This window comes from Sylvia atricapilla, chromosome 3 (genome assembly GCF_009819655.1).
Source record: "Sylvia atricapilla isolate bSylAtr1 chromosome 3, bSylAtr1.pri, whole genome shotgun sequence".
Taxonomy (NCBI): domain Eukaryota; kingdom Metazoa; phylum Chordata; class Aves; order Passeriformes; family Sylviidae; genus Sylvia; species Sylvia atricapilla.
The window spans coordinates 23,786,153-23,813,283 of record NC_089142.1 but is presented as its reverse complement, the minus strand read 5'-3'; the positions used below and the strand labels follow the sequence as shown (position 1 = coordinate 23,813,283).

Genomic DNA, 27,131 nt, shown 5'->3' with positions numbered 1-27,131 from the left:
AAATCAATGCTAATGTCCTAGAGACAAAGAAATAACAGCTAGTAGAATTCTCACTCCATTTTCACACTTAGTGTCTTAGTTCACCATGCCTTTAGTCACATTTTCAGGATTTATACCCTCTAGAGACTAACCAGTAATTTTACTTCTACATATATTTTCACTGCGATGCACTAACTCCAACTGAGCATTTTCTCTCTGCTTACCCCATGCTGGAGGAGGCCAAGGCTCCTCTGACCTGGGGGGCTCCACAGGGTGGTTGCAGACATCCCAGTAGTCAGCACAACAGTCTACAGGCCCAGGAGAGCCTGAGGTGCAGTACTGGTCACAGTAACAAATAGCTCCTCTGGAGACAATGGTAAAGCTGCAGTCATCATCCCTTCCTGTGCAACAGCCTCGTATCCTGCAGGATGTTCCATGATACAGACTCCTTTTAATCCTGTTCCATGTAGCAGAACCACTGTCTGCTACAGAGTAAAGTCCTTGGGAGACATTTCTTTTAGAATCAAGATGCTTTGCCATGGAAACTTCACTGGCGATGCAATATAAGAGCAATATCTGAATTTCACGCCACATTCTTGTGCCTCTAGGAGCCTTTTCTGAGGCTTATTGTCCTTCACTTTCTCAGCAACTGTTTATTTAACTCTAGATGTAGTACCTCCAGTTAGCAATCCAAAAGAAATCTGAACAGAAAGCTGCTGACTACAGTTTTCTAGGAAGACTCTGCATGTGTTAATTATTAGTCAGATATGTTGTAAACTTATTTATTTGCCCAAGATACAGAGGTACTGGAAACAGAGCCATAACTATGTATTCATCATTATGAAACTGGTGCGACCTCTTGCAGGTGAGGACATTTATAGCAAAGTTTCAACATATATCAAATATATGATCCAGTATTTTAGTTCTATACTTGAGACTTCTAAAATCAAAACAATGTGAGAAATGAGTACATGGTGTCAAAGGAAGGTCTCTTTCTTTCCATGTGCCTATAACCAGCGTGTTCTCCACATAATTAGAAAACCTTTAACATTTAGATTTTAATTTCATCTACATTTTCTGTTCTGATCAGCAGGGTGACATCACTTATAAGTGACATAAGTTTATCACAGTAAACTTATCCTGCATCCCCCATTTCAATTTTATTTGCAGTGATCTAGCTTAGCCTTACATGCTTCAGTCTTTTTACTGGTTTTACTATGGGCAAAATCAGAAAAAAAAAAATCAGGCAATATTCAGTATAAACTATTACTCAAAAGTATTCTTTTAAGGTCTGCCTTTTTGTAGTCAAAAGAACTTGGCAGTCATTCTAATTAACATAATGAGTACCCACTGATAAGTGCTCATTGCTATTTAGAATGTAAATGGCTGTATTTATATATCCACAGGGAAAAAAAAAAAAAAAGGCAGATATCAAGGATAAGGCATAAGTCTAACAGCCTTTGCTACTTGATATGTAATCTCCAGGTTTTTGAACACCAGGCTTAAAGAAATATACATGGTACTGTTGCTAGAAAAAGATTCAGAAAAAAGTATCAAAGAACTTTGAAGTTCCTATCAGAGACAGCACATAATGCTTAACTGAAATAAAAAAACACCACACACAATTTCAAATCTGAACAAGACAATTTAATTCTCCAAAGCTGAACAAGCAGAGGTAAAAAACAGTCATCCTTCTGTCTCCATTTCTTAGCATGTGAGAGGAACCTGAGAAGATGACGGTGGGTAGTTTCCTAGGGAATCAAGGGGATTTTTCCCTTTGTGACTTCAGCTAGGCTGCTTGGGAAGACACTGTATCAAAGGGCAGCTACTTTTGAAAGCACAGCTGGTGTGGATGCACTGCCATGAATAGTAGAGACATTAAGAGGCAAAGTGTGTGTATATTTTATACATTTGGGCTTGTAATCCAAATATTGAAGTCTTCAATACAATTTCTTGCCAGCAGTGCTTTTGTTGGACCTGCCTCCTACACTGTCCTTGTCACAACTAAGGAGCTGCAGATGAGGGAAAATTTCATCTGACCACACAATTTTTATTTTTCTCTCCTGCAGGAAATTTCCTGTGTGAAAGATAACAGAAAGGCCAAGGTCAGCAACAGGCAATCACTGTCCATCACATTAATAGTACAAAGATCTTAATCTTAGAATTTGCTTTGCATTTTTGTAATTGTTTTGTTCATAATTTAAAAATCTGGACAACCTTAATTCTGTCACTGACTGCAATGATGCAACAAATACAAGGGAGATGAGAAAGGATGTGTTCATGGGAACAGTGAAGTAGTCTCCAGAAATTATAATTCATTTCTTTTCCTTACACCTGTGCAGCTCTGTCAGCTCCAAAAGAATGACCTTTGATTGGCACTGACATTAGCAAAATTCAAATCTCCTTTGTATTACAAATCTTCAGAAATACTTTTATCTAGATATCTCTTTGCTCTGGGTGCATAAGAAAATATGTGGTAAATGTCTGTCAGTCAGATTAAGCGAACAGGCATATCTCCATTTAACTTTAAAGACCTGCTGATGATAAACCAGAGGCAAGGAATTTGCTTGGTAATCATTTACACAGGAGTTAGATTTCTATTAAAGGAACACAAAAATCTACTTGTGTTCTAAGCACTTTTGTTTTGCAACAAAGTTGATATAACCCATTTTTTCCACTTGATGGCTTCTGTTCAAATCTTCAAAAACCCACAAAACTATTCAATTGTGCTTCAGAAAATAGATTTTTTTATTAGTGTTTTCTTCAGTAAGCCAAGCAGCTCTGTCTTCACTGTGTGAAAGCATGCACTGAATTATCTGTAACAATTTAGAAACAGCTTGACATGATCCTTTTTCTCCATTGAAGATTAGCCTGTTCCAAGCATAACAGCTGTCCTAAGATTTTGAGTCAGGGTCCTGGTACTAGTTCTAGTTGGCACAGTTAAGTGCAAAAATGTTTGTCTAGTTAAGTGCAAAAATGTTTGTCTAGCTCCTCTCACAGCAGTTCTTTATGTTTACACTTGAGCTTCAGGAAACACCACACATTTGACAGAAATTCAAATATTGATACCAGTGAATGATTGTTGGAGCAACAAATAAAACTCAAAAAAAAAAGTTAAAATGTCCAAGAATTTCTTTAAAGCTGGATCAGGGTTATTTCACAGCCTTTCTCTCAAAAGCTGTCCTAATTTGTCTGACTGAGTCTACTGGGCATCATGGAAATCTCATCACCTTCAGATAAGGGTAGGATCACAGTGGCTGGCAATACTCTTGGTGATGAAGGTGACTCCCAGGATGGACTCCCATGATGGACAGCAATTTAATTTGGAGAATTAAATTGTCTTGTCTCTCTGGATGCCCACCAGGCAACCATAACACCTTCCCTTCTCCTGGCTGCCACAAGCAGACTGGAGTCAAGCCTTGTGCAGGGGGAATTGCTGCACTATGACCTTATCCCAGGAAAATGAAGGGACACTCAGCCAGTTAGGGAAGAAATCACAATGCCAGACCCCAGGTCAGTCATTTGCCAGGACTCAACGCATCAGTGAATCCAAGTAATTGCTTATCTGCAGTTTAAACTCTGCAACCATACCATCCACCCCTTTAATTGAATTCAGATGGAAATTTAACTGGTGACTCCTGCCACAGAATGCATCACTGATTTCTAATGGCCACAGTACTTTATGCTTACTAATCTTTTTTATTGATGTTTACAATGCAGTGAAAGTTGTCAATGCAAAATTACTTCAACAAAACTATTATCCCACAATGTATTCTCTCTACTTTGTACTAATGGCAGAATAGGATTCATCCTCCCAATTTGTGAATGAGTAGTTCTTAGATATGTTTATGCAGAGACAAGCTGTGTGTTAAAGTGATTTTTTCACTGTCAATTCAGTCTTTGTATGTCTGGAGCAGGCATAGGAATGGGGATCCCTTCATCCTGTTTGACAAGAGCCTGACAGCTCACTGCTGTGGGTTGTTGCTGTGGTAGCAAGCAGTGTCTCTTTTAGCTCAAAATTTCACGGCTGCCTATCTCAAGTCTTATGATGCTGATCTAAATTACAGGTAACTCTGAATAATGGTTACTTATGGGACAAATTTCATCAGATGTCTGAGTCCTGTCACAATGTGACTTGTCATTTACAGTCTCTGGCACCAGTTCTTTCAATTCATCAGATATTTGAATCAACAGATTTAGGGCCAGAGGTAGATAAAGAGCCATGGACCCAAATTGTTCATGCCAAAGAAATCCCATTCCTTGCACACAGAGGTGCACACACACTAATGCCCAAGAGTTCAGAGTCAACAACCACAGGTAAAAGGAAATTACTTTATAGGTGTTACATATATACATTACATGGATCATTATTATTATTATTATTATTATTATTATTATTATTATTATTATTATGTGGTTGCTATGGCCTCACAGCCTTTTTGCTCTACCCACCACAGTAATTGACCATGCATATTTCCTGTGCCAGCTGCATCACTTGGTCAACCTGGAGGAAGCAGATGCCATCTCATTCTTCCTGCCAGCCACGCTCTTGTGCTGTGCCAAGGGCAGCCCACTCTGGGCTCAGTCCAGTGCAGCCTGTGGAGAGTGGGGGACGCTGTCCATGAACCAGCACAGTGTCTATGTAGTCATAAAATTGCAGGTGCTCTCCTAAAGGTGTTTTTAGGACTTACAGAACAGGTAGCAGCAGTCATTGTGGATCATACCTGAATAGGAACCTCTGAAGAAACACCATCAAGTATGGAAATTTTGGCAGTGACCCAAATATAGGATGGACCATATGCCACCTTCGCTATGCCATCAGTGAAGACTATTGTGAACATATTTACCTGTGCATGGCTGCATTTAGCTTCAGAGAGGTGAAGTTTACTGTGAACTTGCCAATCCCAAACCTCATCTACCAGTCAGAGATGAAGGAGACAAAGATTATACTGTATTTCATTGACAGAATGAGCTGTCAGAAAGTATTGTGCTGGTGCTGCAAGGAAGTCATGCACATATTGGTGTTCATCTCAATTGTGTGCTCCTACCTGATTCCACCAGTGAATCTTAGAATCATAGGATCATTAATTTTGGAAAAGAAATTTAAGATCACCGAGTCTATCACTATGTTTTCCACTAAACCAAGTCCCCAACTGCTACCTCCACACACCTATTGAACATTACCTGGCATGGTGAATCCACCACTAACCTTAGAAGCCTATTTCAATGCTTGACCACCCTTTGGGTGAATAAATGTTTTCCTAACATCTAATCTAAACCTCCTCTGGTACAAACTGAGGCCATTCTTATCCTATTGCTTGCTACTCGGAAGAAGAAACTGATCTCCCACCTGGCTACAGCCTTCTTTCAGTTATTCATAAAAGGTTACAAGGTCTCCCCTGAGCCTCCTTTTCTCCAGGCTAAACACCTTCAGCTCCCTCAGCTGCTTCTAGTAAGTCTGTATCTTAATCCTTTTAACATGCTGGTCCTCAGTGTTGCCTAGTTGCCACTTTGTGATTCTCCACTTTCAAGGATTTTTTATACCTTAAGGTACAGATTTTTCTTTCCTTTTCTATCCCTGAGATATCCTACCAAAATCCTTCTCTCTGTGCTTTTACTTTTCTCATTTTGCATAGCTTCAGCTTGTGAACTCCCTGACATTTAAGCAATTTTCTCATTAAAACTGAGTCAAGGCCAAAGATCTGTACCATACCAAACCAGGCTTTGGATTCCAGCCAGTTGAACCCTGAGGCCAAGGGCTGTCTTTATTCTGATACAGATCCAGATTTTCTCAAGTATGTCACTGCCCAAATAAACCTATTGTGCTGGCCACATTTCCCTTCTGACCACTTGGGCCAACTTTGTAAGTCATTTTCCTGATAGCCTGAGTTGCAGCACATAGCAACAAAAGAAACATCACAAGCATGTATGGGGGAGGTGTGAACATGACATATCAGAGAAGAGAAGTTGAGGCAAAAAGAGCACCATAAGCCCTCACCAAAGATACACAGCCATCGTGATCCTGATGGAAATGTGTATTTTTCCAGAAAATCATTGCAAAAATCAGGATACAGGCATCACAACCTGGCCTAAATATATGACACCATTGAATAAGCAGCATCCATTAATTTTCTAGTACTACAGAAAAAGCAATAACTTTCATGTTCCTTTGCTCTTTATAATCTCTCCTTAAAGACTTTTTTTCTCTTAATACTTTTTCCACTGGTTTCCCAGGACAGAATTTCTAGAGTGTAATTGCCAATATAATCCAAATTTTCATTCATAGATGGAAGATGTTTTAACAGAGAGGGAAACTGTTTCTTAAAGTGCACACAGATAAACAAAATCACAAATTCAGAGGTAAACAAAAGGATTTCTCCCTTGTCCTTCCTCTAATCCTAGTCGTTCTTTCTCTTGCATGTGTTCTTTTCACATATGGGCTTTAGTCTATCTCATGAGTTAATTTGAACTTAAACTTAAGCCATGTGAACAATCGTCTCAGCTAGATATGCTTATAATGCATTTGGGCTCTACAAAAATGAAAATCAAGAGGAAAAGAAATCTGGGGTTGGAACAAATTCAGAACAAAACAAATACCTTGGAAAAAAAAGGGGCAGGAAAGCACACTAAGGCTTTTGAGAATCACACAGATCACATGGCTTTGAATATTATTTTTTTCTCATTTCAGTGCTTTACTGAAACCAAGAAATACTATTAGGTCCTTGGTGGGTAATCTATTACAGCTTCTACAGTATTTTTAACACATTTATAATTATAGATGTTCTTATATATATGAATTTTTAAAATTTTCTATAATTTTTTGTTCTATTTGTCTATGTTAATTTCTGTCCCCACAAACTCTTTTGAACTCACAGAAATGCTTTTTCATTTTTTTTCCACCACCTGGTTAATAGGTATGCCATTCACAAGATCTATACAGTTAACTTCTGTTATTTTTCTATTGAGAAAGAAACTAATACAAAAAAAAACCACTCTTAAATGTGTAGCAATCTTTTCACAATATTCTTAAAAATTTATATATTACCTCTAGAGAGAAAGACTTACTGATGGCTGACCTTTTCTTCTGTTTTCACAGCTACAGAGTCCAACAGCTTAAAAGCAGGCTGGATTGAAGTTACACCAGGTCCAAGAGGGCAAAAGGCTGAGTAGCCTATGGACTATTCCACTTAAGCTGATTTTAATTTTAATGTTTTTCCTTATGGTGGTATTTCATAAAATAGTTCATCACATTAATTTTAATGAAAACAGCAGGGGTTCTCATAAAAATATCAGTCTTAATCACACTGCATGAGGAGATAAAATGCTCCTGCACTCTGGGACAGGGCTGCAATGCAAAGGTCCTGAGCATGTTGCCAGAGTCACCTGAGGGGAGACTTGGAGTTCAAAGAACCAAAACACTGGGGAGAACTCAGGTAGCAGACAAAGACAGTCAGCTTCTTTAGACTTTCATAATGCATTTTGAAAGCAAAGTCTTTAAGATCCAGGCTTGGACAACATCATGTGGAAGCAGCATAAACTGGAAAGTGGTGTCTCTTCCTGGCGTGCCAGGAGCACAGATGGTAATTCTGCCTGCACTCTCCACCTGGTCAAAAGGGCTATGAACATTGCATGGCAGGGGAAAATCACCGTGCATGTTCGCGGCTGTGGGTGCTGACACAAACATGAATAATCCCTGGACTACTTCACAAAATACAAGTGTCTGTGTGGTGGCAAGACGTGACCAAGTTTAAGTACACAGGAGCCTTTTTTCCCATTTGGGAAAAATGGGAAAATAACTGACATTTGTTCTCAGCTATTTGAAACACATGGAACCAGATTTGCGGGAGTAAAAAAACAAGAATCACAAAAAAAACTTTGCAACAAAAATACAGCTTTATTTAATTTCAACATTTATATTATTTCTAAAGAAAATATGTTGTGTTATATTGGGCATTTCTTAAACTGGCAAGCACTTCAAGAAATGGAGTATTCATGTGTCTATCTCCGTGGTTAATTATGCTAGTACATAAGATTATTTCTTGAAAGAATATTTGAATGTTATTACTGCCTTGCAACTAGCATATCAGAAGCAATTTTTTTAAATGGTGCTTTTAATAAGACTGGTGCTGTGGATTCCTTCTTAATATAGAAACAGGCTTCAAAATTCAGTTTCAGATCTTGATCCTAATTTGGGGCTGCAAAAGAAGGATTTTTGTATGAACACAATTTGTCAAAAAATACAGATTAGTAAGATGCATATCACATACTGAGGTCACTTAGTTTTCCTAATTTATACAACCTGATGATCCAGCTAACAAATAGAATTCATAGTTTCACAGAAAAAAATAAAAAAAAAACCTAAAGATATATGCAGCCACCTCCTTTGTTCTATAGTTGTGGGAGAAGATGAGAGCTGGCAGATCAGATTTGTCTTGTGAGAAGCTTGCCTGTCTTTGCAGCAGCCTGAGGCAAACTCCTTTTAGAACTTAAATTTTCACAGAGCTGTAAAACTGTTCAAATTCAAACTAAATCTCTCTCTGAAATTTAGAACCATTTCTTTTTCTCCTCATAGGAAAGATGGAAAAGTGACTAATATCCCTTTATAACAGTCCATTATGAAGAGAGAAGCTGCTATGCCTCTACTCTGTCCTTATTTCTTATCTTCTGTGTGAAGACGCTGAAGCCTTTACATCTTTTCTGAATATCCCATTTGTTTCCCACACCCTATGCCACTGATTTTGCACTAATACTGGAAAAAAGAGTAATTATCTTCATCATATTAGAAGCATTTCTTCCAACATCTCCCTGAAAGCATAACCTCTTCTACTCAGACTCAGTTTTTCCTCTCCTATAATCCTCAGGCTCTCACCTGCAGTATTACTGCCATTCTTTTTCTGTTTTTACCCTTCATATTTTTTCATATTTTTCTTCAATTAATTCTAACATATTTATTTCAAGCTATTCTTGTAATGAAAGTAATTTTTAAAAATTAAAATCCTGGCTTCTATGCTGCTTGCAAGTCCTCCCAAGTGAGCATTATCTGCAAACTGGGTAGGCCTATTGTCCATGTAATTGAGAAAATAACTGATGGCAAAATTTTATAGTGCTAGAGCTAGAAGACAGCATTCTAGAAGTCTGTGAGATGATCTTCCACTTGGGCAGCAAAAAACTCTTCTCAAAGTCCTGCTTTCCAATCAAGTACCTATCTGCCTTATGTGAATTTAATTTAGTCCATATCTGCTTTACTTGCTTAGGGATGCTGTGTGAGACTACATTGAAGATACACTGTATAAAACACATCCATATATCTGCTTTGCTGTCACAGAAGGAAATGAGATCAGCTTGATAGGATTCGTTTCTGACGTGTCCCTGTGCAAATAATCTTATCTTCTTACCATTCTCTAGATGCCCACAAACATGTCATTTAATACCTTGTTTCCAGTGTCTTAGCAGTACTGCTAGGACAGAATTTTTTGTAAATTTTTAGATTTTTCTTTACTCTTTTGCTTAGATGGAACACTGTGTTTACCTTTCTCCAGTTTTCTGGGAACTTACTCGTCCTGCTAATCACTACTATTTGAGAAATTGCTTAGGTTAAATATTTTAATGGTAAATTTCATTAGGCTGTTCCATCCTGAATACTCCAATTTACGTCAGTATTCCTTCAGGTGTTATTTTCAATTTCTCTCCATGATAGTACTCTCAAATTCTTAATAATAATTGAAATAAGCTTTTAGTCCTAATTAATCTCTTTTTTCCTGAAGACTGAAACAAGGAAAGAGAAAAAAATGCATTGAAACTTTCAGCCTTTTCAGTATCACCTTTTTGCTGACCTCTCTTGCTAAGTACTACATTAAATCAGCTCTCAGCACAGTACATAATTTGCAAGGCAGTATTATTTAACTCTAGCAAACCATTCATTCAATGGCAGTATGTGGTTATGTACTCAAATCTAAAAAAATTCATCTTATTTCCCTGACATCCTTTCATAATCTAATTCCAGAGTATACCTCAATTTCTTCCAACCATTTGATTGCATCCCACTTAAAATTAATTCTATTGTGACTTTATTCTGTCATTCTAAGAATTGTAATTCTGCATTGGTAATTATTGATAGAAAATCATTCACCAAATATAGCCATCTTATTACCCAAACACTGAGTTTTGTACTTAAAGCATCCTATCATCTTTTCAAATAAAATGATAAAAATTTGATAAAGTGACACCAAAGTAGTTACATATTCAAATTATGACTGTAATCAAATTTAAAAAAATAGTAATACTCACCATCATATCTAAACAGAACCTCTCTCATTGGAAACCTATAGAAAAATGAAAATAAAAAGTGAAAACAAAGTGAAGAGTAGAATAAAACCTGCAATATGTTATACAGGAACAGTTATAAAAAATGGTGGAGAACTTCATACAGCACTTCTCTTTTTTTTTTTTTTTTTTTTTTTTAATCAGTAGTTTGCTGCTCGCTTCATTTACAACTCTGTCAATGCATGAAAAATCATCCTTGGTTCGGTAAGCATTCTTGAGGAATTCTGCACACAGCAAATTTCAACCGACAAGTATCACCTTGACTAATTTCATGTCAGAGAACATTTCATATTTACATTGGTTTTCCACTTTCCACTTCTTTTTTGAACCTCATGCTGGAAAGACAGAGCATGTGGGCACCCTTGCATTCACATGACATGGGTATTGCTTGCCTCCCCATTAGCAAGGATTTTGCCAGTCTCCTATAACAGCCTGGTACCCAAACCAAGGAGGAGGATGGACTACAGGGTGGACCAATAGCTATCTGAGATACTGGTCTAAAAAGATAGTATTCAGCAGTTCAAAATCTCTGTTGCAGTTGGTATTTCAGAGGATGCTAGGGCAACATCTCCATCAGAGATCTGAAGAGTCTATATGTCCAGGAAATCTGTGGATGTTCCTAATTTGGGGGGTGAGGGAGACTGATATGCCAAAGGTATGACTCCCATTCTGGAGGACTTTGCCAGACTGGAGGAACGGGCTAGCAGAAGACTTGTTCACAAAGGCAAATACAAAATCCTGCATGGGGCAGGGGACAAGGAGGTACGGAGGAAGTGAATAACCCATGCAACAGCACAGGACAGTGACTGACTGACTGATTGACAGATTGGGAAGCAACTCTGCTGAGAGGGACATAAGGCCTAGCTGACACCACACTGAATGCACATCAGTCCTGCCTTCTTGTGATGAAGGACAATCTCATATATAGTTGCACAGATCAGAGCATAGCCAGCAGGTTGAAGGAAGTTATTCCCCTCTACTGGGCACTAGCGAGGCTGCATCTGTAACATAATTTCCATTTCTGAGCCCTCACAATAAAAACAGGTTTTTGCTTTGTCAAGCAAGCAGAAAAAAACATTGGACAACTATCAGGATAGTTACAAGTGTTTGGTGATTTCTGGGAAAAATGTGTGAAAGATGAGGGGGGGCTACAAATAGCACTTGTTAAACCTAAAGAGTAGGTTAAGGGTTATCTATTTTCCCTTTCTAGCAATTTGAGAAAGGTTTAATGACAGCTCAGATTTTCACGATGAAAGAAAACAAGGTAGCGAGTGGGGAAATTTTAATTAGGTATAAGGAAAAATATTTTATATCATAAGAGCGGTTAAACACTATAGCTAATTTTAATCTGATTCTATGATTCTAATTACCTATGAATTAGTTAGGTATTGAATAATTTTTAAACACCTTCTTTAGCCTACATCTATGTTCTGACTAGCTATTCACAGCGAGTTCTTTTCCTCTAAAACTATTTCTCAGAACTCCTGCCATTCTTTGAGAGGGACCAATAACAACAGCTGTTTCTTAATGTCAGACAGAATTAGATTCAAATTGCACTTTGTATCATATACTGATATTTCAAACTTTCTCTTTATTATTCTCATATTATTAAGAATATAATACCCTTACTACCCTTTCAGACTTTTAAATGTAATCTGATAAAACTAATATATTTACAGAAATTATTTTTATGCCATTACCCTACAAATAAAATTCTATAAATGCATATAATGCTTTTCCTTGTTACAGTGTGTTGATCTAACATGCCCTTTCAAGTCAGTAGGCTAATTGAAATTTTTTTTACTTAAGAAAAGAAGATATAATTGAAGCTGACTTAAGTATTGCTCAAATACCTGTTGCAATATAAATTTGCTATTGAACATAAAAAATCTTAAAGAAAAAGAAATTAAAGCATTGTTCTATATAAAGTATCTAGAAAGTTTGTCTGCTGATATTTAAGATTTTATTTGAGAATTTAGAATTTAGTGCATTGTTTAGACCTGCCTTTCTATTTAAAAGTATCAGAAGGCAACAGTTTACTGTTTCCATGGCCCATCCAATTTAGAGGTTAAAGAATTTATCACAGCTAACACCTGGAAGTCTTACTCGTTTAGTAAAAGCAGTAGTTATTCCTACTTTTAATGTTCATTTTCAGGGTCGTTAAACTTTCAGTTAAATGAACTGCTGTAAGACCTTAGGGTTGCAGTCCTTGGCTTGGTCAAAATAAACTAAGGGTGGTGGGACCACAGCTCCAGAGAGGAACAAGCAGCAATGTTCTGCCATACCAGCCTACACCAGCTCTCCACTGCCTGGGGAACAAGGCTGCAAACTTGTGCAAGGTTGAATGCAAAAAGTGAACAGTATGCCCATGATGAGGCACATGAGGAGCCCATGTTTCTGTCTCCTAGGAAAGCACAAGGAGCAACACCATCTTTTTCCCCAACATGGAAAGATCTATCCCAGTGCCAAACAGAAAAAGTAGGTGCTTGCATTAAGTTGACCTTTGAGTGGGAGTGTTTCCAGTACGGTTCCCTTTACTTCGATTAGGTATCTATCACATCCCTGTCCTTGCTTTGACAAGTTGGAATCTTTACAAGTTGAAAAGGTATTGAGCACTATTCAAGAGCTGAATCATTACAGAATAATTCAGGGTCCAGTGAAGAGGGTGTTTAACTGGAAGAACATCACTTTGATGTAGTAATGCATTTTAGGTTGGAGCTTTTGTTTAAAGTTTAAACCCTTTACATAAATTCTTTAGTGTACAAGGACACTTCCATAAAATGGGTACATTTTCCTCTTACATGTAGAATCTATCAATGATTAATGCTATTGTTGACTTCTGAGCAGGAACACTCCTTAAGTAAATAGAGACTAAGAGTAATGTATAACAGAACTTTGGACCTTATTGACATTTTCATGGAATTTCAAATTTCAAGAACTTTTGTTAGTTTGCACAAAAAGTCAGTAAAATCCTGTCACCATTGAAGTTGATAGAATAAGCTTTCTCTCATGGGGTCTTTTTATGAATGTTGACTTTAGAAATGCTATTGATTTTTCAGGTAAATTTTGCAGATCTTTCTTGAAAAACAAACAGATAAAACTGAGTAATTACTCAACTGCAGCAAAAGATTACATGGACCTGAAGTAATTGTATTGGTAACTGTAATTAGTCATTTATTAGTAATTATAATTATAGATTTGGGATTTTGTAAATCACAGATGAATAAGGGTAAGAAGACATGTATGAAGACATAAGTTTAGCCTCTGCACACAATGGGTGTTTTTCATATTATATAGGTACATATGCCCCATTTTCTCTCTAAAGGTTCTGACTCACTAAAATTCTGAGACTGATTATAACACCATTCACACATGGTGTTGGGCAAACACCTGGGCAAACACATGCTTTATTTGAAAGGAAGGCAGTAGGTATCAGAAATTATTGGCATATTGCTTGTTTATGTTTCAAAGTGTATCCATCAGATCTCCTCCATTTAAAATGCACTGGTAGCAGAAGAGGATTTCACAAGGAGCAGAATATTGCCTATTTATTTTCTTACTTTCTCAGGGAAGTCACAGGTCTTACTTGGCACATGCTATAAGAGAATGATGCTAAAATTACATGAACCCTATTCTTCTGACTATAGAGGTATCTCTGTTTGTTTGTTGGTTTGGCTTTTAATTACTATTTCCACTGAACACTTTGCTTTGAGGAAAACAACACAAATTACTAAGAAGAAACTAGCAACATATTTCCCTCATTTCCTCTCTCACTTCTTCTTAGAGGTGTTTACATTTCGTAGAGCATCTGCCCATCTGTTTGGGGTTTTTTGGAATTACACATCACACTTACTTTTTCATTCTGAGGGAGGAACACTGCAGGAGAAGTTAACTATGAGCCTATATATAATATGAGATAAAGAGAGCAGATAATAATTTAGATAATATAGGAGAGTGATCTTAGGGTCTTATGATAGCAGTAAGAGTAATATTTCACTTATGACTTGGCAGATTTTTTCCTAATCAGTTCATCATCCAAACCGAATTCACTGATTAAAAAAAAAAAAAAAAAAAAAAAAAAAAAAAAAGACATTAAATTACATGGGGATTTGTGGGTTATGAAACTCATAAGGTGGAAATTTGCTATAAACTGTTCCTAGAGTCAAGATAGGTTCCCAAATAAAAAGGAACAATGCAGGTGCCTGAAAGATGTTGTGATTTTAAAAATCATCAACCAAGACCTACCTTGCTTTTTTTAATGCACTGGAAAGGGAAAACATTATAACATACAATTCTGAAAACCCAGCCACACAAAAGAAAAGATGGTGAAAATGTGTTTGTTTTTCAGAGACAACTCAACAACAACTTATCTCCAAGAAGCCACTACCCTCAGGTCAGCTAAGAAGGCTGTTCCAAACAACTTGAACTGCCCCTAGTTCTGTGTTGCTCTCCTGTCTGTCTCCAAGACAGCATAAATGTTGATCTCTTTCTGAGTATCAGTTCTGAATACTTCCATTTCCAGCAGTAGATCTCAAAGATCTCAAAATGCCTTTGTTCTGTCCTTCTTGACTGAGAATGAGAAAAGGGGATCATCTCCAGATGCCTTTGTGTCTTCTCTGACACCCTTCGTATTAAAAATACGAAGAGATTGTACAGCCTTCACATGGCCAGCATGATGTGCCCCGGTCAACTCCTCCAGCTAAAAATGAGATTAAAAACTGGGGAAAATATTAGATCATTTGCTCTGTAGAAGTGAGTTGAACAGTTCTATGAAAAAATGTTTTCTTTGATTTGTAATAGAGAAAATAGTAAATGTGTCATCTCTTGATGTTACTTTCCGAGCAGCTTGTGGTGAGCCTGACATAATTTTTACTGATATTTCTAGATAGACTGTAGTCCACCTGCATAGTCATAGCTGCAAAATACACATTTAGTGACAGGGCCCAGGGAACCAGCACAAATAGTCAGCTTGCTCAGCAGTAAAAAATGGTATCTGACACTTTTTTTCAACTTTAAAGCTAGTCATTTGTCTCTAGCTAATGATATTATAAGTCATCCAATAAGATGTTAATCAAAGAAAATAAAAAAGCATACTGATAACATCACTTATAAATCTTCTTTTTTCCCATCAATTGTCTTTGGTCCTTATAAATGCAATCACAGTTTCATGAGATATAGTTCTTCTACAGGTCATGGTACAAATTCTCCCATTGTTGTAGTACATTTAAGCTTTTTTAAAAAATGTAGATAGAAATCCTGTTCAAAGTATTTATTTAAAATATAAGGGAACTTTTAGAAGACAGTTCTAATATACTTTACCTGCCTTGGAACAGATCAAGTTGGCCTCTAACCAAAGGAATTTTACACTTTTTTGTGTCTGACTTTACTCTGTCAGCACAGGATCCTTCACTTTCTAAACAGATCTTAATAATGCATCAGTTAAATTATGTGTCTTGTCTCTTAGAGAATTCTCTTTGAAAATATCTGTCTTTCCATTAGATTTGCAAAATTCTTCCTCAATGTGCAAATTGTGAAGCAGAAGGATGAGAGACAAGGATTTAGCTGTTTGCTTTTCTCCATTTTCAAACACATTAAAATCATCTGCATCATCAGAGGCTGCAAATATATACACACACACTTATACAAATAGACATGTATATACATATGTGTATATATATACATGCTTTAAAGCTCCTGGTGTCCTGCAAATCTGCTTAATCTCAAAAACAAATTTATCCTCAGAACTACGTAGTGTCTCTCACTGCCTTCTAATGATAGACCATTATTTCAATAGTATTTCCAAAGTTTTACAGCTGAGGTGGAAAAAAACAACCTATCTGAGAAGATCTGAAGGGTATTCTTAGTCTAACTTCACTTTGTGAGGGCATTTTGGGTCTTTCTTTGAATAGTTCCACAGACACTGTAACACCTGCTTTTGAGAGAATCAAGAAGTGGCTCCTGGGAGGCAGAGGAAAGGGGATTGATGGTGTAGAAACAAGCAGAAATGTCAAAGGCAAGGAACAAAGGAGGAGATTTGGAGGGCTGTGATGGAGATTCAAGCAAAAAGAGTTATGAAAGAGCTCCAAGTCCCTGGCACCCTGTGCAGAGAGGCCAGGAATGCACATGAAAATAAGAGGCTACAGTCATGCCTGTACATTCCTGGTGCAGAACTGCAGTCTGTTGATCCACCCAACAAGTGAGATATCAAGCTCTTTTCATTTTTATCTTTTTTCCTCCCCTTTTTTATTTTTCCAGTGGAAACTGAGATAAACTGTGAGGATATATTGATATGTTGTCAACAAACTCAGAATTCAGGCAAATCCTCCACTTCCAAAATGAAAAGGGCTTGACCCCAAAACTCCCACAATATTTTTCAAAACTGAAAGGAAGTTACTAATTTGGTAGAAATGATTGGCAAGCATCAATTTCATTTATTTAAATTATCATACTGCTGCTTTCAGACAAACTAGAATCTAATTTTAAAATAATAAATTAAAAATAAACTGTTTATAAATATGTAATTATCATTCCTATCTGCATTTTCACATTCATTAAAAAAACTAATGAAATAATTGTGAGAATGCACCTGGTTAAAGAGGTCACAGTAGTAAAAAATTCATTCTTATGTCATAAATGTTCTCATACTGCTATTATTGGTACTAACTTATGCCTCCATCAGTGAATTTCTAAAATAGCATTTAAAATGTCCTGCAATGAGCAATGTCCTATTACATTCCAAATCCTGAATAAAGAGTGTGATAGGTAATTGAATTACATATATTTCTTTCAACACTGAGGCTGTAATTCATCTTTCTGCTTATAATCTTGTTGGAAAAAAGGACTTGCTGGTGCCAGCTGAACCTTTTTAATTTTCTATATGTTCTGTCTCGTGAGAAAATTGATAAGGACTAATAGATAGCTTCTGCTTTCACTGAATGAATTATCTAGGATGGTAACCACTATGGTCCTAGAGTTTAGACACATAAATGTAGTAAGGAACTGACCATTGAATTTAGACTTTCAGAAAATTTTTATTCTTCTTCAAAGTCAAAAAAACCTGGCACTGAATTTTGATACTAGCCAAACTTGAATTATTTTTTATGTTTTATTGACTGTCTTTTATGAAATTTTCAATAATTAATTATCCTAAGTGCTTCTGGTAGCTGTTGTAGTACCTGGTATTTGAAACAAAAGCTATATCAGTGACTGAAAATTGTGGAATGTGTTATTTAAATATAGCTGCATAATTTAACAAATGCCATTATTTAACAATTCCTGCTTGCTAACATCCCAACAGCAAATATCAGGAACCTGAAGTATAAATGTTACAGTTATTTCAAATTCATATAAGTAACACAGTTGGTAAAACAGCTCTGGGTTTTGTTCTTCATTTATCATTAAGAAAAATTAGTGTTTATGTAGTCTCTGCGCTGGAAAAAAGCAGGTTTGGAAGCTCAGAACATTTTTACTGATCAACAATATGGGCTCTGCAAATAAAAGATAAAGCTAGCATGCAAATGCTTTAACTCATTAAATGTTAACAGATTACCTCCTTGGATATGAGCATCTCATTTTCTGGAATAGGCGCCATGGAAAGACTGGGCTGCTGAGCCAAGATGTCAGAGGTTGAAGAGAGCATGAGGTTAAATACCGGAAAAAGAAATCCATTATCAGTTCAATTTCCATATAAAATATCACTAAAATTTAAAATTAAAGCAAATACCCTCAGACATACTAGGGATAGCAAGGCAATGAGATCTGTGTTCAGCAGGCTCTTACTACTTCTTTTTGGTACTAAAATCTATTTCAAGGTACGGCCTTGAAATTTCTATTATATTCCCATAATTAACAGGGTGGGGAAGGGATAAATCCCTTTTAAATTTGAAAGAGGCATCTCAAGTAAAAATCACAGCAAAAGCACCTACTTTATGATAAATTTAGTATGAGAAAATGCATATAAAGTTATTTTAAAACTGAAACCGTATTTCCATCACTTTGAATATCTGTCTTCTCAGATCTCCTCCAAAAGAGCTTTCCTTAATCTGAAATTTCATAGACATAAATCATGCAAACATTTCATTGAAAAAATGGTGTATAAGAGTAATTAGTATATGCAGAAAACTGTTTTCAATCTTGGCAACTTTCCAGCGTTTTGATTATTATATATCTTGCATCTGAGTGGTGAAGTTTGATGGCTGTGACTCAAGTGAAGACCCATACCAACTTCAATGAGATTTTAATTAGAATGCAGGTAAATAGATCAGCTGGAGTTTATAAAGGCAATGTTAAGATCATAAGCTTGTGACATTTTCTTATTGAGTGACACAGAAACAACTTCTTTAAAGAAAAGGTTGCTGAAAGTTTGAAGATTTGGATGTTTGAGAATTCTCCAAAAGCCTGGAAGAAGCCTGCTATTTTCAGTGTATCAAAGGCGTTAATTTGTTTTAGCATTTAGATTAAATAGTAAATCAGCAAATTATGTGTTTCTTAAAAATATTGCTCTTCTAAGAAAATTGATTTTTACACTGTGCTTTTTGAAAAGCAAAACTGATCTTCTAAACTGGCCCCATACACAAAGAAACATACTGAAGTGGAATTTACTCTAATTTTCTGCAATTACTTTATGGATATTTCTCTCTTCCTTTGTAAATTTGCCCCAATTCCTTTCCAGAGAAGAGGGAATCTACTTTAGCAACAACAGAAGCTTTTTAACTTCTTTTTTCATGATTATTATTCCCAAAAAATGAAAAGGCAAGGAATAACTTTAGGCAGCAAGTTTATTTATCCTATAGATTTTACAAAGGAATAAATTTATGCAAAAGAAGGGTAAGAGGTAAGGTGCCTAGATCCTCTCTGTGGCAACATCCCTCTCCCTGACACTCATGTGGTTCTCAATGTCAATCAGGCCAAGGCATCCCCCAGACTTTACAGCACCCACAGGAGGTGTTTCATTGTCTGCATGGAACAGAAGTTCTGCTTCCAAACCCAGCATCCCATGATTACCAAGGCAGGGCAATCCTTGATGACACACAGGTACAAAGTTCTAGCAACACCTGTGGCATCTTGGCTAGTGTATTTCATTGAAAGAAACCCTAGAGTTGAGACATTAATTGCCTGCAGCAAGGGTCCCTGACTATTAGGAGATCGGACAGAACAGATGACACGCCTAATCGATACGGCCTCCATGTTGAATTCCCCCTTTATTATCAGCCCGTGGCAAGTTATATAGGTTCACCACATAGTTTACAGTTACAGGCAATACAAAGAATGCAAACAACCCTTATTTATCTAAGTCTTAAGGTGGCTAAAGTCTTAGAACTACAATTCTACATTTAGGAACCCATTACTTCCCAGAACACCTTAATATAAGCTGTGAGTTTTTCTACTGCTCCACAACTGTGAACTTCTAACCGCGTAACTGTGGCCTGTAGGCCCCGTGGGCTCAGGGACCCACAGGCTCTGCAGGCCAAAGGGCCCAGTCTGGAATTGCTCACCCTCAATCAGTCCAAATATAAATCCCAAAAATTGCCTCATCAGAATATGGCACACCTGTATACCAGGCAAAGTAAGAAGGGTCATCCACAAAGAGAAGAAGGAAAGTATTGTTCATATTCTGCTCACTTTCTCATGTATGGCAAAACCTTCTGAGAATAATTCTCCACTGCTCACAAGAAAGTAAAGTTCCCCAGTCAGACAGTGATCTGAGAATGCAACAGCTCTTTTTCTCAATTTACCCAGAGAGCAAATCAATGAAAAACACATTTCTGCTGTGTTATCTTATCCTAGCCTTTCTTGCTGGTATTCACTGCCTGCCCTGTTAACCTAAAATGTCTCTCTGAGTCATGATTCTGCCTTACCTTTCTTCTTGAATGTGAGGTCTCAAGTCAGTCCTTAGACCTGACAAAAGTAATTACCTTTTTTGTCCAAGAAATACATTTGCTTCCCTTATTTTGATAGCATCCTCTTTTCAAACTAAAGAGCAAAACTGTGTGACAGTCTCCACAGAAAGGAAAATTATTTCTATTTTCTGGAGAGATGCTCAATATTAATTATTTTGGAGAGATTTAATTAAAAGAAGGCAAGGAATTCACCAATTAATAATGAAGAAAAATAGTCAACAATATAGAGTTCTCTCTGTTTCTACAAGGCTTCTCTGACCAAAAACCTTGAAGTTATCATAGAAGAGTCTATACTTTCTACTAGTCAGGTGGGTCTAGTCTTAAGGAAGTCACATATGGCTCATTTATAAGGAAGTTTAAGTAGTACTTTAATGAATATAGAACACATAAATCAAGTCCTGCACCCTTTTTCTGCTGAAATAACACTTAGTCTTTCGGTTCCCTGAAAGGAAGGTCTTCAGATCTTGTCTGAAATCATGCAATTCTGCTTTTGCCAGCTGCAAAGGAAACAAATGCCTTGGCCTGGGTGACTTCATCCCAAAGACCCAGAGGCTGATTACGTGTTATTTCCACCAAGTGTCAGTATAAACCAAAATGTGTCTGCCTTGCGGTGGAAAATGTCCCATACTTGTCCTGAGTTTAACCAAAAGGCTACAGAATCTTGTTCTTTCCCTTATGATTTTTCCTTAAAAATATGATTTTTGTGTTCTTGACTGCACACAACATGGTCATCTTAAAAGTACAGGAATATGAAGCAGGCAGAATGAGGCTGGATTAGCCCTTTCTTACTAGACATTGGGTGACTATCACCTCTCAGAGTCATATAGGAATGTGCTTGTGTCCATCAGATCTGAGGTGTGAATGCAACTAGGACTTTGTAATTCTTATGGGTGTGTAGTTTCAGTGAAACCTCACCAAACTCTGTCACTGGCATTCTTTCATTTTCAGATCAAAGCATCTGGCAAGAAGCCCTATCTCCTATGCAAATGTGAAAATATTGTGTCTGTTGATGGTGGGAGATGAATATTGCCTTTATAATTACTACTTTTTTTCCTCTGACAGTTATGAAATTCTGCATTATTCTTACAAGGTTAATCAACAATTTTTAGCTTTTCCAGATGTTACTCAGTTTTCTCTTAATGTGGCATTTTTTTCTTTATTATTTCTAAGAACTATGAAAAAGCAAACTAGACAAATCTGCATTTGTGGCTGCAAAATTGTTCTGAGGAAAGCAGAATATCTTTACAACATATATAAGTACTAGCAGTATGTAACTTCAAAGAGAAATTATACACCTGCCCAAAATAACCTCTTACAAATTAGGACAAAGCTTAGAAAAAGGTGGTTATATAATATCTTCATTAGATCTTTGCTCATTTAGTTGCTATCAGCAAGACATATTTGCCTTTAAAAGGTCAGTTGATCTTTATTGTGCTATGAATCCCAGCTGCCTCTGAATTAATAGAAAGCTTTCTGAATTGTTCTCAGTGTAAGACATTTTTCATAAATCCAAGTCGATCTCTGGAGGGTCTGCAACCTTTGCTAATTGAGGCACTGGCTAAAAACTGGAACCAGTGAGAGGTAACATACATAAGAAGTAAGCATATTTCAACTATAGTAATCAGAGAACCTTCACAATTACAATACTCTGTCAAGTCTTTAATCCCCTTTGAAAATAAATTAGGTATTCTAGACCGTTACTGAACATAGATGCTTTCCTTCACAATAGAAAAAATGGCTGATTTCTCAAAGAGTAAAAGCATTTTTTAAGCACATACAGCAAGCAAATACTTTTATAAAACAGTTGTATGCCTCTCCACTTTATCTGAGTGACAATGAACATTAAATACTCAATACAATAAATGGTAAAACACCCACAGCAGCAGAGCAAGGAATACTTTCAACTAAGGGGAAAGAAAATATTATAATGTAGAGGGGAAATTTATGATTATAATGTCTCTAGTCTCTTTGAAATTACACAGCATAAAAACTATTTCAAAGATTCAGTCCTTAAACACCAAATTCTTTTGCATCTTGTACCTCTGTAAAAAGGAAAAGTAAAGTAGAAATAGTGATCACAATACAGATTTACAATGTGCCTTGAGACTTATGCAGTAAAACATCCTGACAGACTTGCAAATGCTTATTATACACTATTGTAGCCATGCATTTTTATTTTGAAGATTTCAAAACTCTTTCCAGGTACTGAAAGTACCTGGAAAAAAGGAAACAAATCTCACACAAGCATGGTTTCCTGACAGGTTCTTACCAGACATAGGCACAAAGGACACCAGAGTGCACTGACACTGAGAGTTCTGAATCTAAATAGAATGAATCACAAAACCATGGAAAGGTTTGGTTTGGAAGGGACCTTAAAAATCACCTAGTTCCAACCTCTTTGCCATGGGCAGAAACACCTTCTACTAGACCAGTTTCCACAAATCCCCATCCAATCTGGCCTTGGACACTTCCAGGTATGGTGCATCCACAGCTTCTCTCAGTAACCCAATACCAGAGAATACCAGAGGCTGGAAGAGTTACAGGGCTTTGCAGTAAGGATTCCTTATTTGTAAGTGGAGTTTGAGGGAGATGCATGCAAGCCCAGCAGTGCATCAATTTTCCTTGAGTCGCTTTTCCCCAGATGGAGTTTAACTCCACATTCAGGCCTAGTCCATGATGGATTTGACTGAAGATCTACTGCCATATTTTTTCAATGAAAAATACTAGATAAAAAAATTATGCTTTCTGAAAAAATTTTGATATGTCTTGCAAATTCTTGCTAGTAATTTAGAAAATTAAAATGAAGTATTCAGTTGCAAGAAAACCCATCTCTAACTACAATATCGCGTTTTCTGTCTTGGATGTTTAATTTTGGATTATTTCCATAAAATACTAAGGTGCATTTCACTATCCACTTTGTGGCATTCATGTTAAGAGCATCTATTTTCTCTTGTGGGCTAATGAAGCACTGCAATTCCTTGCAGGGCTAATTTCACTATTGGTGATTATGGGAGCTGGTGGCCAGCAAGGATTCCAGACCCATGATGAATGCTGGAGGCATGAGGCTACACATCCATAGGGTAAGGCAGCAGAGACAAATCTCTTCTAATCACATGGATTAGAGCTATCTGCTTTGAATTAGTTCATGTAGCCCAAAGGATGCATATTGGTTTCTGGAGTATTCAAATGTTTTCAAAATTTAATCTGTATTGGAAAGAAAATGTCAGAATTTCCAACAACACAAGTATTTGAAATTTCCCTCAGCATAATGGCTGTGAACTTTTTATGGACTCAGGGAAATAGAGTAATTTCTTAGATGCTTCCTGCCCAAGGAAGGGGCTCATTTCTAATTGAATGAAAACATCCAAAGAACTCTAACTGCTTTCCAGGTGACACTGAAATGAATGGGATTTAATTTTCAGAGCTGACTTTGCCCCACATATTTTATTACCAGATTAGCTGTTAAACTGAAAAATCCCTGTTTTCTGAGCAAGTTATTGATGCAAGAGACCTTCTACCTTAGCTACTTTAAGTTTAAACCAGAAACTTTGAATGAATCTTCAAGAGTGCACATCAGTAACTGTCACCCATTATATAAAGATTTGCATTAAGATCATATTCTGCCCATAATATAATTACTAAAATTATATCTAGTGTTTAACTGAGAAAAAGAAAAGGCTAGTTCACAGCATGTCTCTAAGTCAGTAAATACTGACTTCTTGAATTCAAGATCTGAGTACAGCCTTGGAATTTCACAAGAACTAGTAATATTTTAGGCTTTTATCTAACATAACTGAAATTGGAGTGAATTAAGACTGTATTTCAGAGTATACATTATAGAAATACTTGCAACAAAAATGTCTGTATAGCTCTGGGTGTTTTGGGATAGTTTCCATGAATTATGATTTTCTTTTTCCTTCAGGCCTTGCTCTTTCACTATTTCAATAAAAAGTGCACAAGTATAATTTTTGTTTCTCATACAAGTTCATACGCACCAAATCTGGTTTGGTATTCTTCACTCATTTACATTATTTCTGCTAATGCTGTTAATAACAGCCTTTACCTCTGGATCACTCTGTTCTCAGAAGAGTCGTTAGCCAGGGCCAGAATTTCTATTATATTTGGGAATGTTTATTGTATAAAAAATTTTGGACTGAAATCCACTATGCAGAAGACTAGATGCCATTACCCTAGAAAGCCAGATATAAGGACGAACTCAAATTTTTATTATGTAGAGACTTCAAAGAATAAAGACAAAGCATCTTAACCACTATTTGGTGTTTAAGACTAGTTTAATCTGTCCCAGCAGAGACAGTCTGTAAAACGGAAAAGGCAGAAAGAAACAGAAGTGGCTGTAAATATGCTTCAAGAGGAAATTTGAACCCTCCTGGGTATGTTCACTGGGAAGCATCTTTTGATTTCTAAGCATAGAAAGTGCCTGCTGGGGCTTGATCCTACTGCATTCTGCACACGTTTTCTAAGTGAACAGAAGCACACCAAAGAAATGCCAGGGTCCTGCCATCAGCAGCTTTTCCTACTGGAAATAGGACAGAAAGGCTCTCAAACTTCTCTAATTGCCCAGGTCAAAAGCAGTGGCATATTAATCAATTCTTTTCTCTTTCCTAGGAAGAGCTGTCTCCAGCGAAATGGGTAGCTGAGGTCATTCCAGGTAGTGCCAGACTCAGGACACCTCCATGTTAAGTCCATGTTCCTCAGTCTCCTTTTGAGCCTAAGATACCTTCAAGTTCTGTTGCTAATTCAATGGCTTTGAAGAAAGCAATTGATTATGTTTAGAAAGTTATGATCTTTCCAAAAAGTGCTTTAGGAGAAGCATCTTTCTTTATAGATAAGCTGAGCAGGAGCTCTAGATGCATTTTCTGAAGGCATTATCAAACCAAGTCAAAAGTTAGAAATGTCATCTAAATATGATATCATTAAAATAAATCATTAAGCCCAAGAAATGCCATAAAAAGAAGACACAGCAATATTAATCATTAATATTTTTCCAAAGAGGAGGTCCAATTTGTAGATCAGCCCTAATGAACTAACTTGTTTACCTCTGTTTTTCCACACCAAAGCAATTTTTCTGGGTCACAGATAGTAGATTGATCAACCACAATACACCTACACAAGCGCAACATTTAAATACCAAAGTTCAAAAGAGAAAAAGAAACTGTCTTCTAGACAATAAAAGCTGTGGGATGATGTCTGGGAGAAAAGTGGTTTTCCATGGCAACCTTGAAAGGCTGCTGTATTCACAGAATGTCAGTTGCCACTACACTACAATTAATCAAATACAAACTCCAATGAGTAGGAGATTGGATGATGATGTAAACACCACAGATTTCATTTAAAAATAATAAAGATTTCCTTTAAATATTCTGCTTACCTGTGAGCCTGGAGACCAGCAAGTGATTATGAAAAGTTGACACTTTTGGCATGACTACATTTAGTGGTTTCAAGAAAATTCCATTTAGATAATTTAGGAAAAAAATTACATTGGCTTGAGAATAAAGTTGGAGATTAAAGAGAACTTGTCCTCTGCTACTATTATAAGTAATGCCTGACCAGATAGAAAACGTAATTTTTTAACATATGTCACACTGTTTGCAAAAAGGCAGCTCCCTCCAATCCATTTTCAGAGGCTGTGCTGCTAAATATTTAACAGGGAGATTTTCACAGGGGTGTTCATAAATCGTGTATTCAGGCCTTGCTGACAGAAAGAAAAGTTTGAAAGTCACTAGGGACTTAGAAGCTGAGGGATCTACACCCCCTCTTTTCTTGCCTCTTTGCTTGAGCAGGTCATTCCTTTCTCCTTCAAAAAAATAGCTGATTTTCTAAAATCTAGTGGTATCTGCCCTGACAGGTATTCACAGCTATTATGCCTCCTATAAATCACAGAATCTTAGAACAGCAGAGATTAGAAGGGCCCAGCCTTTTGAGGGAAAGAGAGCCTAGGTGAGGTACCCAGCACCCTGTTCAAACACACCTCGAAAACCACCTGTGGTGGGGACTCTATACATCCCTACAGCGGTTGTTCTAGTGATTGGTCCCTCTCACAATAAAAAAAAAAAAAAAAAAAAAAAAAAAAAAAATCTTTTGTATAACAAGATGAATCCTCTCCTACTGCTGGTTGTGACATGATCCATGGTTTTAGGTCCTCACTATATCCAGTCTCCTGATTATAAGACATAGCTATTCATTTGGGTTGTTTCTATTTCCCATTTCTGAGGGAACATTGTTTAAGATAATTTTTTAACAACAGTGCAGGTGGAGAACAACTTAATTCACTGTGACCTCCTGTCCCCTTTCAATACTGTATTTGTAACATATTAAGAATGGTTATAAGAATTTATACTAAAAGGTTTTTCCCTCTAGTGGAAGGTGAAGCGAAACACAACATATAATTAGAAACTAATTCATCGATTGACCCTGTGGACACTGACCACATGTTTACTGCATGGCTGGAGAGGCAGTGAGTGAGTCACTGCATATTATTCCTTATCCTAAAAGATGAGAAGTGGAAAGGGGAAACTCCAGGGAACTAACAGAGAAAATAATCCAGGTTTAGTAGAGAACAGAAAGAAATTCCCATGTTTACAGAATGTGTCTAACTTGCTAGTACAGGTATTTATGACAATAAATTAAATAATTTCTTTTTGAAAACATTAATATCTCAGACTTCAGTTGGGTGGTACAGGAAATAATAGGCAAATACTGTTAGGAATTTTATCAGCATATACTGATTCAAATGTTAAATATTGATCATGAGTACAAAATCAAAATTAATCTTCCTTGGTTTTCAATGAATTTTACTATTATAGACCAAAACAGAAGCATTAAAAAATTCTAACTGGTGAATATTTGCTGTGGGGGTGAAAAAGCCTCTGTTTATATTAAAATAGCCCAGTACTGACATCTGATTATTCT

General features: G+C 36.7%; 2 protein-coding genes across 3 annotated transcripts in view; both read right to left on the bottom strand.

Moving 5' to 3' along the window:
• Positions 1–658, bottom strand: part of TINAG (tubulointerstitial nephritis antigen) — a 36,452-nt gene extending 35,794 nt beyond the window's left edge. Inside the window, exon 1 of the mRNA XM_066314952.1 lies at positions 204–658. Coding sequence (XP_066171049.1) covers positions 204–573 — 370 coding nt within the window. The 5' untranslated portion in view covers positions 574–658. The remainder of the gene's footprint in view (positions 1–203) is intronic.
• Positions 659–7,853: 7,195 nt separating this feature from the next.
• MLIP (muscular LMNA interacting protein) overlaps positions 7,854–27,131 on the bottom strand; it is a 104,406-nt gene continuing 85,128 nt past the window's right edge. For both annotated transcript variants that reach the window (XM_066314944.1, XM_066314945.1), the window contains 3 exons: positions 17,852–17,905; positions 10,267–10,301; positions 7,854–8,174 (listed from right to left, as the gene is read on the bottom strand). In XM_066314944.1, the coding sequence (XP_066171041.1) occupies positions 10,275–10,301; positions 17,852–17,905 (81 nt within the window). In that variant the 3' untranslated portion in view covers positions 7,854–8,174; positions 10,267–10,274. The remainder of the gene's footprint in view (positions 8,175–10,266; positions 10,302–17,851; positions 17,906–27,131) is intronic.